Raw genomic sequence first — 12,623 nt, forward strand, 5'->3', positions numbered from 1 at the left:
TCATACCTCGGACTTCACAGGCTCTACCAAGTTGGCTGTTTTAGAGGGTTTCGACTCAGCTGGTCCCTCGATTGCTAATGGAGAATCATCATCTTCCTCTTCATCATCACTCGAAAAATCGTCCAGTTTACGTCCGCGGCGACGGTCCTCCTCTCGACGTTGGCGCCGCTCACGTACATATTCGCGGTAGCGGGTATCTGGATCTGTTAGCATCGACAGAACTACCCTGTATACCCAGGACCAACTGCGTACCTCGAATCTCTTGGGTCTTGACTGCATACGCTTGGATTTCCTCTTTGCTCAAGACCCGTAAGACGATCACATATTCCGGTCGCTCCTCAAATCGTTCGTGACCCGCTTCCAATGCTCCAGGGTTGACCAGCCGACGGTCAATCTTGGTCCACCGGGCGCCAGGAGGGATACCTTTCTTATGAGCATCTTTCAAGGGTGCCACGCCCTCTCTGACTGGATTCGGCTCCTCAGGGAACTTATCCCGAGGGGGCTTGAGGATCCCTTTCGGCGGAGCATCAGGATCTTTCGAGGGCCCTGATTCCGATTTTTTAGATTCATCTGCACGGCTCAAAGACTCTCTCACACTGCTGTCTTTCGCGGGAGGAACATCCAGTTTGCGACGCCGCGAGTGAGATCGACGCTGGCGTAGGTGCTTGACCGTCATGTGTGACAATTCCTGGTCGCTACCGCTAGAGCTGTCTGAGCCTGGCTTTCGACGGGCTGACGGTTCTCGTCTGTATTTCTTCAAGTCTTCATCTGATGAGTATGCGTCTGAGTCAGTTTGCACCCTGCGTCTCGACGGTCTGCGCGACCGACTGTGCTGTCTGATATAATCCCGATCGCGGTCATCCAACTCGCGAGTGTGGTGACGGTCGGTCCGCGGAGAGAGGTCGTAGTCAAAATCGTCCGTATATCCACTAGCCAGGACTGCCGTTCCTAGGCCAGTCCCGGCCCCCGAGACCGAAGGATCTTTAGTAGAAGGGCTTCTAGACATGTGATCGTCGTAGGATTGCCGACTGCCTCGATCATCATCTAGACGCCTATGTCGCCGGTGGCGACGACGACCTTCTTCGTAGTCGTCTCTGTAAGAAGAATATCCTTCATCGGGATCCTGGTGCAACAAAACCTGCGCTCGTTGCCACGACCGTCGGCTTGTCCCAGGTAAGTCCATATCGCTGCCCACAGAGCCTTGGGTGGAATGCCGTACTCGTCTATCCCGTTCAAGCTTGTCGAAACCCCGTTGTGAAGGCGGTGGCCCTAGCCGAGGCTCTCTCTTAGGAATCAATTGATGGTCATCAATCCCGGTTAGACTTAGAGGCCTCTCCCGGCGATAAGTGACTCGGTCATAGCGCAATCTTGCAGCGGAATCTTTTTCAAATTGTTCTCGGGGATTGGTATATGAATAGGCGCCATAATCATCAATATCCTCCCCTTTCCGAAGACCTCCTGTAGGTGGATATCGCCAACGGCTATTTGGTTCATACCCACTGTAGGCACCACGGGGGGCTCGAATTCTTGTCATTCGAACGTTCGGGTCCAGCCGTCCTGTGTCGCTAGTATAATCGGTATGAGAGAGGGGATGACGATGATGGTATAGGGGAGAGGCAGCTGGGACTAGATAGCGTTCCTGGCCTGGGAGAGGGCTAGGCGAGCGGCGATAGTCGGACATGATCATAGGGGAGGCTCGAGTAGCGGGCGTATCGTGTCGTCCCGGGCCATATTGAATGTCTGCAATAGAGGTGGTGCTACTGCGCTGTCTGGGACGGATGGCGTACTCAGTTCTTAGCTTGGTGGAGTGGCTAGGATCTCGGTAAGTCTTAGATGAAACCGGCTGGGCTTCCAGTCTCGGCTCCCTCGCGAGTCGGGGGTCGTAAGCGTTCATATAAGGAAGATCGGACGGATAGCCCGCATACCCCTGACGGTTTGCAGATGCATCATAAGAGGAGCTGAGCTGCACTGTTCCGGTAGAGGCCCGCATAGGATCAATCATACGTGAGCCGCTTGGAGACATGGGTCGGTAACGTGCAGCCGGACCCATTCCGAACCCTTGCCGCTGACAACAGGGTGTGACGATGGAGTATATGCGCAGCGCTTCGACCGATGCTAATGGGAAAATAAGTGGCGGTGAGGATTAGAGAGACTAGGACTAGCTGGTTGGTGGTAGTGTGGGAAACAAAATGAGTAAATAAAATGAGTGTAGAAACAGGAAGAAATTGCGGGAAGCGTGAAGAAATAAAAGAACTTCACAGTATGGGAAAGCTTCGTCGGGCACCAGGCCAGAAGGACGAAGAAGAAAAGATACGAAAAAAGAAAAAAAGAAAAAAAGAAAAAATAATCGTTGGGAGGCAAAAGATTCAAAAGGAGGGATTGCCGCAGAGGGGATGTCTGATCTCACAGGCTACTCTGAGTGGCAATGAGGGGAAAGATGGCAGTTTAAGAAGCAGCTTAAAGTAGGAATAGGGGATGAGACGGTGGGTCTTCTAAGGGGAGGAGTCGAGAGCAATCAGCCGAAGCACGAGAAATAATAACAATAGTGATGATGAAGCTACGGAGTCTGGGATGTCGAATACTTGAAACTCTAACAATGGCTGTCTTTTTCTCAGCAAACGCGGGCTTGACGACAAAGAGCGGAGGATGAGGCCAAGCCAATACTTCCAGTCACTCAATTACGGAGGTCCCCGTGAAACACTGGGTAATCGTATAGCATGCCACGACCGTCCGCCCCAGCAGGGCTCCCTTAACTGTCCATCCAAATGTTTGAGGTGTCGATGATAATCCTTGGTTGGGTTTATCCTTTGGGATATCATATCCATTTCCTCCGCCAACCGTGGTTGTCCTCCGTTCGGAGCCGTTTTCCGTCTTTCGGCAGCAGAAAACATTTGGATGCGATCACGTAAGCAGCGCGTAGGTGACCGCCAGTCACGCGTCGATTGCCACAACTCAATCGCTTCGTTTTTGCCCAATTGGGCCTTTCAGATCAATCCCGCCAACTACCTTGGACTCGGATTCCTAGAACCCCGACGCTCCATGGAAAGTGTCGGTTTTCTGATCTTTCTATCAAGCTTCACGCTGCACAACACTCCTCCTTGCCTAGTACGCCCTTACTATAGTGCAGGATTACTATGGTATACCACCCACCGCGGCTGACGGGTTCCAAGCAGCCCTTTGTCTCCACTGCCCCTCCACTTTCAATCCACGATGACTAATCTACTGGCCGTTTTTTAACGTATTTATTCTATGACGCACTTGTTAGCTTCGGTCGCTTCACATCGTCCTTGTTCTTGTCACGGTCATGAGCGGAGAAGTCCCAATTGCCCCAGTGCCAAGGGGCGAAGCACTCGGCCATTGGGACCCACTTTCGGTGTGAAGTTGGAACAATATCAGTGGAGCATCGATGACCATGACATCATCCAACCTGCTTGCATTGCTTGCAACAGACTTATTCTGGTGGGGTTTTCTGGAGCCAACAGCCAGCTCAAGTAAAATTAAGGAACCCACAAGGCACTAGTGGGGAGGGGTCTTCTAGAAGTATTTACAGAAGTGCAATGCATGATTATCTGCAGTCACCCGTCAATCTATCTTGATGACAGTGCTGACTATCTTTCCAGATTCATGTCTGAAATAGGATTCAGATCTAATGAAATCATGAAGTATTCTATGGTACCCAGTTCCGACTCATGTAAGGGGGGGTTGCCTTCCTCACCCTAATACATGGCGGGCAAATCGGGTACACATTGCCCCATCGTCAGGCGCCTGATGGGTAGTGGCGAAAGAATGCCCCATTTCACCCGTTCCAAAACGATTAGGCATGAATCTCTCAAGCCGTCGGTGTCTTGAAATCGATCAACAAAGTTGGACCGTAAGACTCTTTGCGTTCTTGTTCCCCACAATGACTGCATCGCTCATGCGACTCGACCATATCGTGCCCTTCACCCGGAGGCACAAAAAGGGCTTGCGGGATTTTCTTTTAACTTCGCCCGTGCCCATGGCAAAGGACCCGTATGTAGCCGAGGTGTTCACTTTGTTTCTCATGGATGAGATTATTCAACCAGTTACTACCCCTGAGAAGACTCCTGTATCATCACGAACAAGCTTGAGCTGGCATAGCGACATAATTGCGAAACACTTCAGGGTACATCACTGGGGCCAATAGTATATGCACCGCCTGGGATAAAGGCTATGCGGGATTGTGCTGATGAAACTAAGGTTGTTATCGGCCAAAATGGCATGAATATGGCATCTTAGAGCTTCATGATGCACAGTTGAATGGTTTAATATTCCTAGCCGCACCTCGATTCCCCCTAGAGTCAGATTTGGTACTCAATGATGCTTCAGATCCTGTCGACTCCATACGTCTGATGAATGACTTACCGCTCAAAACACAGCCTCAGTTCACCCCAGGGCTCCTTCGCAGCGGCCAATAAGCCTTTACTTGCATCCTCCACGTACGATGGAGGGTTCATCCATGTGCACAATACAAGATCTGCCATTCACTGCCACAGGCGCATGAGGTTCTTTTTTACCCCTGGCTTAGCTTCTACTTTATCTCGGGAAATGCCAACATCAGGCGTCATTGAAATTGTGGCTTCGACGAAGCTTCCCCCGGATTTGATTCTCCACGTTCATCATTGGTCGGGCGAGATTTGGCTTAGCCACAGCATACTACCAAGCCGCTAGGCCTCCGGGGCCTCTCTCTCTCTTCTGTCGTGAACTTGGGCAAAATGCATCACCGATGCGCCATGGAAGGGCAAATTGGGTAGTAGGACCCGATGCCGGGCCATTTGTCGCCCGTGGTGGACTTGGAATAAGGTACATGAGAAACATCATTTCTCAGTCAAATGGCTGGTATATATTTTGAATTAAGCCAGTTCAATTCCTTCACTGTATTACCCAACAATTCAGTTAACCGTCCAATCCAAGAATTTGAGTCTATTCACGAGCGTAGCTCCCACCTACTACCGAGACAATCAGAACCAGTCCTATCAATTCAAGCATAACTGCTATTGAAACCCTCCACTCCTAAAACCGAGAGATAACCGCAGTCCTTGACATCTTGTATATCTTAAAACCCTTGACCATATCCGGGTACTTCTTGTCAATTCCTTATTCGCACCGCCTTCGAGAATGGCACAACGCTCATCCATCAGCAACCGACTTGCCCAAGATTCCGCCCGACCCACAATGGCCGGATGGTGGATATGCTGCAGCTGTTCGAGTGAGAATAACCCTTCGTTGAGCATGGAGAAATGCACAGTCTGCAATCACATTCGATGTCTATATTGTGCCAAGGCTTGATGCGCGAAGTGTCTTATTTTTGTGGACTCTATTCGGACTTTGTATAACACTTTTTCTTCCGCATTTTCTTTTCTTCCTCTTCTCTTCCTCCTCTCTTCCCATTATCTTACCAAAGCCGTTTCATTCAGTTGTGCTTTGGTATGCTGTTCTTAATTTTTTTTTTTTTTTTTTTGGATAGATCGTTGCTGCTTATATTTATGATTCTTCTTGATTTGTTCTTCTTTTCTTTCTTTTGTATATTATTCTATGTGTTGACTTATTTATCATTTGTTTATGTATTTATTTTTTTTTTGTTGGGGTTTGTTTGTACCTTTTATGTTTTTATGATTCATAGATTCGGCATATATATATATAGCTAGCTCTACAAGTTAAAATCCAAGAATAAATTACTTCAACTTGATAAACTACCACGTATGTAGGGCATCACCGATATGTATCATCTCTAACCATACAGCTTACATGTGATCGGCAGTAGTGTCAATCTCTTGGGAATTAGGTTTTATCTAATTACTGGGTTCCATTCTGGCTAAACAATTTTTTTAAAAAAATAATACTGTTATTGAAACGAAAAGGGAAAAAATGTACAGGTAATCAGATTCCTGTCCTTCAGCTTGGTAATGAACTAAACTATTTGTGCATGTAGACACATCGAAATATTCTAATTAATAATACATATCAATTATGACGTCTACGCTTTCTGCGTTTGCGTTTATGTTTCGATGACCTATCAGTAGGCTCAACCTCAGGGTCAACAGAGGATTCTAGTCCAGCATCTTGTTTTAGCCTCGACACCACCGGCCCAACTGCGTAGGCACTTTCTTGACTGTTGTGGTCTGCACAGGGGCTGTGCTTCAGGGGAAGTAACCAGTCCAAAAGTGAAAATCCCAATACCTGTTGAATATTCCTGATCGGGCTACCAAGGTCGAACGGATTCTCGCCAGGTTGGGTCTGGAGAATCGCGAATACGTGCCGCTCCTCTGCGGGCTGATAGCTCTGATATCTTGCTGCGGCTTCTGGGCGGAGGGGCACTGGTGGAAGAGGATAGGTAATTGTGGGGAATGTCGGAGCCCATTGGGACTGAGGATGCAGCTTCTTGAGTATGTGGTTCGGCACGCGAATGGCTAATGTCCACACCGCCGAGCGACGATTTATATTCTCAATCGTCGTCAAGTTAAACATAGCAAGTTGTAAGGAACTTAAAGTCATCCCAAAAGCGAATAAGCCAAAAAGACCACTCCTATGGACAATTAGATAACCAGGATAAAATAAAATGCACTCTCGTATGTAGCCATGCCAAGAAGGTGGGAACGGAGAACTTACAATCCAATACCAACAGCCAAATGGGGGTTGACATCAACGTTCTTCATCAGAGGTCAAATAAGCACAGATTCGGCAAAAGAAAGAGCAGGGCTGCGGGACTCACGTCTCTTTTCAATTCGGCAACGAAGTACGTGCAAACTATTAAATTAAACAGGCAGAATATCATTGTATAAAAGACGAATTGAATGAAGAATTTGAAAGACGTTTCTGAGACCACCCCTCCAACCCTAGATACCGTAAGCTATGTTCCACTAAAATGGACGAATACAACTCACCAGGGGCAGAAGTGATCCATCTTGCGAACACATCTGTCCACCTCGCGACAATGGTGTGCCCTGTCCATTTTGTATTGATTGCATGTGGAGCAATACAAGGGACGTCCATCCAGTTGGCAGACAAAAATATCTTTCTTATAAAACTTTTCCAGGCCTGCCGTGTCCAGCGCGAACGCATTGCTCCCAGCGTAGTACTCAGATTCTCTTTCAACATCTACCTCAGCCTCTTCTGTCTTCTCGTTTGATTGCTGACGACTCGTTCCCCTCCCATGGCTATCGCGTCGGTTTGCGCGGAGCCTTTTAGCAGCACTTTCGTTGGTCTGAGCAGATTGGGGGCCACGAGGCAAGAATCTGGGATTCCCGATGACACTATACAGGAGTCTGAAGTACGTCGAGAGTACAGGAAACAACAGTAGGTAGAAAATGACAAGAATGGCAGCACCCGCGTCAGTCCGCGATCGGCGATTATATTTGGGTAGAGGGTGGAATAGATAGTCGACTGTTTTTGAAGGATTCAGAAGAAAGTCAGATGGCTGAGGCACATTAATACGGAAGAGGTACTTACTGCAAAGTTGTTTGGTGATAGCATAGCAGGCATAGATCACTACGCCAAGCAAGACCGGAGGTATGAGTCTTGCTACCACTTTATTAACGCGCTTGTCGGGGCGCGCCATGTGATATACGCCGGCGGAGGATACTCACGTCTCCGCATTAAGGATTAAAAGGGCAAAGGTCAACTCAAGGGAATCGCAACTGCATCCATATTAGTGCGAACCAAGAAAAGAATTATGTACAACCACTGCGCAGAACACTAGACCACTGGGCCTGAGCCCTAATCTAGATAATGCCTGCCTAGGATGAGAATGAAAATGATGAGGCAACGATGTTGCAGTAATGCTGGGAACTTGGGCGTGACCAGACAATGCAAACAAGACAAACCAGGCAAACAATAAGCATGACGTATTCCCTGTTCTATACTTTGTTTACTCAAGACTATGTGATTTTCCCATTGGACCGCATACTGTTTTTTGTCCTTTCCTCTCTTTTCTTTTTTAATACCAGTAATCATTACGCTGGCTCCTGTAACTGGGATCTGGTAAAACAGTGAAACCAGGGAGAATGATTCAAAAGAAGGAAAGGAAAGGCAAGGAAAGGAAAGGAAGAAAGGCTCCATCTTTGAAATCAAAGGATACAGGATTTGAGATACTGCGACCGAGTCAGGGGGTCTATGGAATCAACAATAGTTGCCTGGATTTCTAAACTCAAAAATTACAGTCACTCCGCGTTTCTGCCTTCTAGGATCTCACCTTTAGCAAAGAAATGGTCCATCCTAGACGGGTACGCACGTAATTGAGCAAGTTTACATCTCCAATGAAGCCACAGTGTACGGATTATTAAATAAAAACAACTTAATCCTATCTTGATCACTATATGCAAATCGCCAAAGAGGGCCTTGTGGGCTGCTGAAAAGTTGTATCCAGTCTTCTGATATGTATGTCGAACATGAGTTTGGAATATTCTGAAAAAATGTGGGAAGAAACGACTATTGCAAGTGAAACTGCCAGCATTAGACATGGGAGTACAAAAAAGATAAAAATAACACCAGTTTCATTCCGCGAAGTAAAGATAGAAAGAGCTAAAGGTGATAAGAAACATGTCTTCGCTAAGATGTTATGTCATAAAAACCCTTAGAATATGTACAGGCGCTTACTTGGGTTGATTCACACTTGGGAATTTGGGAATTTTTATTTTTTTTAATTTTTGTCCTCGAGTTGATCAGGGAGGAAAGGACAGTAAGATGACGATGGAACAGTCATCCAAGAGCCGCATGTGCAGGTGACCAAAGGAAGGCGCAGGCAGCAACAGTGTGCCTGGCTTAGTCGAAGTGTCACTGACCGACAAAATAGCGAGGGGAAAGTCAAATGCTCTGCCAAAAACGCGTGGAAAAATCGGTCAGAAGCAGAACATTCTCGAGCTGGGGTCGATGTCAGAGTTCAAACAGTTAATGATGCCTGTTAGCAGCTGTCGTTGCCTGAAAATTGGACCACAACTTGCTGCTTAGTAGGTAAGTTGAGTGGAGTCGCGACACTAACATAGTACGTACTACAATTCAGGCGTTCAACCCAGACAACGTGGAGACCAGGAACTAATTGGAGAAGCAATTTTAAAAAAATCGGAAGGATGAAAAAACAAATGACATGATGTAGGGGCAAAAAAAAAAAAAAAAAATCTATACTGAAGGGCAAAATGGCGGGGACCAGAGGGCATTCTGGGCTCAGACCGAGCGTTGAAGCCTTGTCAAACCGCCTGTTCGAAGGCCCCTTCAACGGTTCTGAGTCAACCTGAGTGCCTGTTCTGGCGGTGATTCCACCCAAGTTGCAGTATGAGCCACTATGCTGGAGCGTGGAAAACCGACCTAGACACGAACAATCCGGATCCCTCTGGGCCAGGGCAATGACCCGCCAAGACACTTTGGTATGATCTACTTCTTAAACCGCCCCGTTCTCTTGAAGAGATCACCTCTGAAGATGACTACGATAAAGATGGTTAGCCCGATTGGGGCACTGGGCTTTTTGCCAAATAGCAAGCCACACTGAGCCCTTGTGAGGGTGCCTTGCTCATTGTCTCTGAATCATACTTACCTACTACAATGAACTCGTTGGAATGTTTATAAAAAGCCTGAGGGTGGCTCTTCCTTTGATATCCTTTCTCACAACAAACAAGAGTCTTGACACTTATTAGTCTTTGCATCAACCAAACTACTTCTGTTGCACCTAAAAGCTTGATCATAATACTTCCGACCTATATATCTTCCGCCTTTCAGAGCTACTTGACTCCTAAAATGTCTGGTCATTGGTATTGCAACAACTGCAACTTTGGTCCTCACAGCGCTGAAATTCATCGATCTTGCCTCCGGTGTGGCTCTTCTCGAAGCTCCAACAGTGTATCCAGAGGCATTCGCTCTAACGACACTATCCACCAGTGCCACGAGATGTCCCCATACCCTGCTCCAGTACTGGGCAATGAGGCCTCCTCAACCCCACTGAAGGGAAGACCACGAATCGTCGAACATGGCTATGCTATCCAGCAGCCATCATTATTACACGCCGATGTTCACGACCACCATTCTTCTGGCCTTGCCAGCTACGGAATAGAGGGAGCCAAAGTCTACAGCCAAACCTATATGTATATTTGCTGCCAGTGCAACGATGGCCCAAAGACATACAATATGCAACCCAAGTGTATAGTGTGCGATCACGCTGCCTGCCCCCACTGCCACTACGTGAAGTGATTAGTATTACATGCCTGAGGTGAGACTCTTCCGAAGGTCTGCTAGCAAGCTGAACTAACGTATATAGTATAGATACCTTTTGGCAATGATGTATCTCAGCAGTTTATTTATGTGGATGTTTAACGATTTTCAGCGGGATCACTATGAGCATGACATGTGCAGGCACATGTATCGGACGGACATGGGTATGGGAGTTTTGGTTTTCATTTTTTAAACTTTTGCATGGCGAGGATAGGATAGACTATTGATCATTGGATTGTTGAATTCATTTTGTTCTTTTTTTTTGTCTGTCTTTCGATATGGTTTTGGATGGGGGCTGCAAAATTGTAGAGAGCTGGACTACTTAGTCTTGCAGCCGCGGAGAATGCCTTGAGTTTAGATTATGGGTCGTGGGGCCGACCGGATATTCTGCTGTGCTGCCTGTGCTACTAAATTATTTCTTCATTGTTATTGCTGCTTTCTAATATTACAATCATATCTCCTTCTATCGATATCTCATTTCCTCCTCTGTGTATTTTGCATCATACAGGTATCAGACTGAGACTGGCAAAAAGTCGAAAGGCATCCATGGAGCCTTGTCGCCTGGTACGTAACGGCCCGTATGGAAGATACCGGAGCCGACCCATGCATGTCCTTAGACCACATGGCGAGTTACCTAAAGTGTAAGTTGATCGGTCAATTCAGATACAAAAACGCACGGAACTATTATTAGTATGCTAAATAACATCTACATGGTAGTTAGTTTTGTCAGCTGTCATCATTTCACCAGATCTAACACCTTCCTGCCACCTGTCCCCTTTGATCATCTAGTAGGATAATTACAGCCATCCAATAGGTACGGTCGTAAAGTAGTTAGCATCGAACTAGCGGATTACAGACACGTGCGTCGATCACCAACGAAAAGAACAACTTGTGGTGGTTGTCCTGCCCCATTCTTCCTACAGGAAGACTGACCTGTAAGAGCGAGGTTTAGTCCGAGCCGCAAGTCTTGGTCTACCATTCTCGAGTCGCGATTCGACATTCAGACCTTGTCAGTCTTATGTAGATTATGCAAGCCAACTCCTCCCCATTGCCCGTTTGTACCCACATCACCGCCTTTTCTCCCAGCAAAATAGGGTCCACTACCCCTACCGGCCGGGGCGAAAAGGCGGTCTCCCATCCCGGACGCCCTAACCCCTCCTCCTATCAACTATCCAACGATTGTCGCGGATTTTCCACCATTCTGGCAGTTCAGCTCCGATGCGACGCGACGCGACATGATATGCAAACGAAATAGGTCCAGAAGAGGACATGACATCCGGAAATGGAATTAATACGATCGGGGCCATCGTCCTGCGCAATATGCACGAGAGGCTGTGTTTTGGAATGTCGTGCATTGATTGGGGGGCGGCGTGGAAGATAAAGGTGGTACAAGATAATTTTTGTTCCTGAATTAGTTACAGGTTTAGCGTCCATTATTGCCTTTGTTGATGATTGGGATTCTGTATGACTTTCTATCTGGTCGGGATTTCCATAGTTTTCTTTTTATAAAAATACCAACTTTGTGCCACGATACCTATTATTCCCGTCGCACCCGTATGTTAACTATCTACTTCCATACAAAGCCCTTCTACCTAGTAGAGAATTAGTTGCCGAATTAGTTAGTTGCTTATTCTAGCCTTGCTAAGCGCATCCTTGTGGTGCTTGTTCAGCTGGAATGTCCAAGGAGGACAGAAACTTCCACTTTTTGCATGGATTTCTACCTGCAACTTGGCTAATTCCCGACAGACCGGTGTCAATTCTGGAACCTGGAGAGCCACATGGTGGAATTCTGGCGCCATAAGGCCCGTAATAAGCGACAGGCAGCTTCCAACACAACTTGAGACCATATCAATAGTATACCATCCCTACCTATTCCTCTATTATATTTGAACCTTTGTACATTAACAGAAGCTGTGGACCCATGCAGGCTCAACGGGCCCCTTGCAATGGCTGAGCTGACTGCCTATAACCTGTACCTATCTAGGTATATTCGAACTTTTGGTTACTTTCCGTTGAACCCCATTGTTTATTCTCGATGGATCCCGGGAATATGATTTATGGAGCCTGTGAGATGATAGTGGCCTGGAAAGGAACCAACCACCATGGTCATATTACTGCGAATATTGTTCTTACTATTACTAATTAAGTAATGTGGAAATTAAATAATATTTCCACCAATAAGGCTCTGACCGAATTATAACTGATCCCAGGCTATCACTACGCTCGGGCACTGCATCGGAAATATCGCTTGGATTCTGGAACCCTGGAGACCTCCATAGCTACGAAGTACTGTCAACGAAGGTATGGAACCACGGACCGCGGACAACGGAGAACGGACAGCTGATTATCATCCGTTCTTGCTAGGGCCAAGATGTGAGGGATGATGTAATGCGGATAGCTCATCTTCT

The 12,623-nt window shown here is 47.0% G+C and overlaps 3 protein-coding genes across 3 annotated transcripts; 1 reads left to right on the top strand and 2 right to left on the bottom strand.

The window, feature by feature from the left end:
* On the bottom strand, nucleotides 1-2,050 carry ATNIH1004_005801 (uncharacterized protein; the record flags this gene model as incomplete). Its single annotated transcript, XM_033570447.1, has 2 exons — nucleotides 1-197; nucleotides 253-2,050. 2 exons carry the CDS (start codon nucleotides 2,048-2,050, stop codon nucleotides 1-3), a joined length of 1,995 nt encoding a protein of 664 aa, XP_033426479.1.
* Nucleotides 2,051-3,901: 1,851 nt separating this feature from the next.
* Nucleotides 3,902-4,257, top strand: ATNIH1004_005802 (uncharacterized protein; the record flags this gene model as incomplete). The annotated part of the gene is made up of 2 exons (XM_033570448.1): nucleotides 3,902-4,144; nucleotides 4,219-4,257. The coding sequence occupies 2 exons, from the start codon at nucleotides 3,902-3,904 to the stop codon at nucleotides 4,255-4,257; spliced, it is 282 nt and encodes a 93-aa protein (XP_033426480.1).
* A 1,725-nt stretch (nucleotides 4,258-5,982) lies between these two features.
* PFA5 (DHHC family palmitoyltransferase) lies at nucleotides 5,983-7,576 on the bottom strand (the record flags this gene model as incomplete). Its single annotated transcript, XM_033570449.1, has 5 exons — nucleotides 5,983-6,544; nucleotides 6,628-6,668; nucleotides 6,731-6,854; nucleotides 6,903-7,401; nucleotides 7,468-7,576. 5 exons carry the CDS (start codon nucleotides 7,574-7,576, stop codon nucleotides 5,983-5,985), a joined length of 1,335 nt encoding a protein of 444 aa, XP_033426481.1.
* Between the last annotated feature and the right edge of the window lie 5,047 nt (nucleotides 7,577-12,623).

This window comes from Aspergillus tanneri (genome assembly GCF_003426965.1).
Source record: "Aspergillus tanneri strain NIH1004 chromosome Unknown AapTan_4_pilon_pilon_pilon, whole genome shotgun sequence".
NCBI lineage: Eukaryota > Fungi > Ascomycota > Eurotiomycetes > Eurotiales > Aspergillaceae > Aspergillus > Aspergillus tanneri.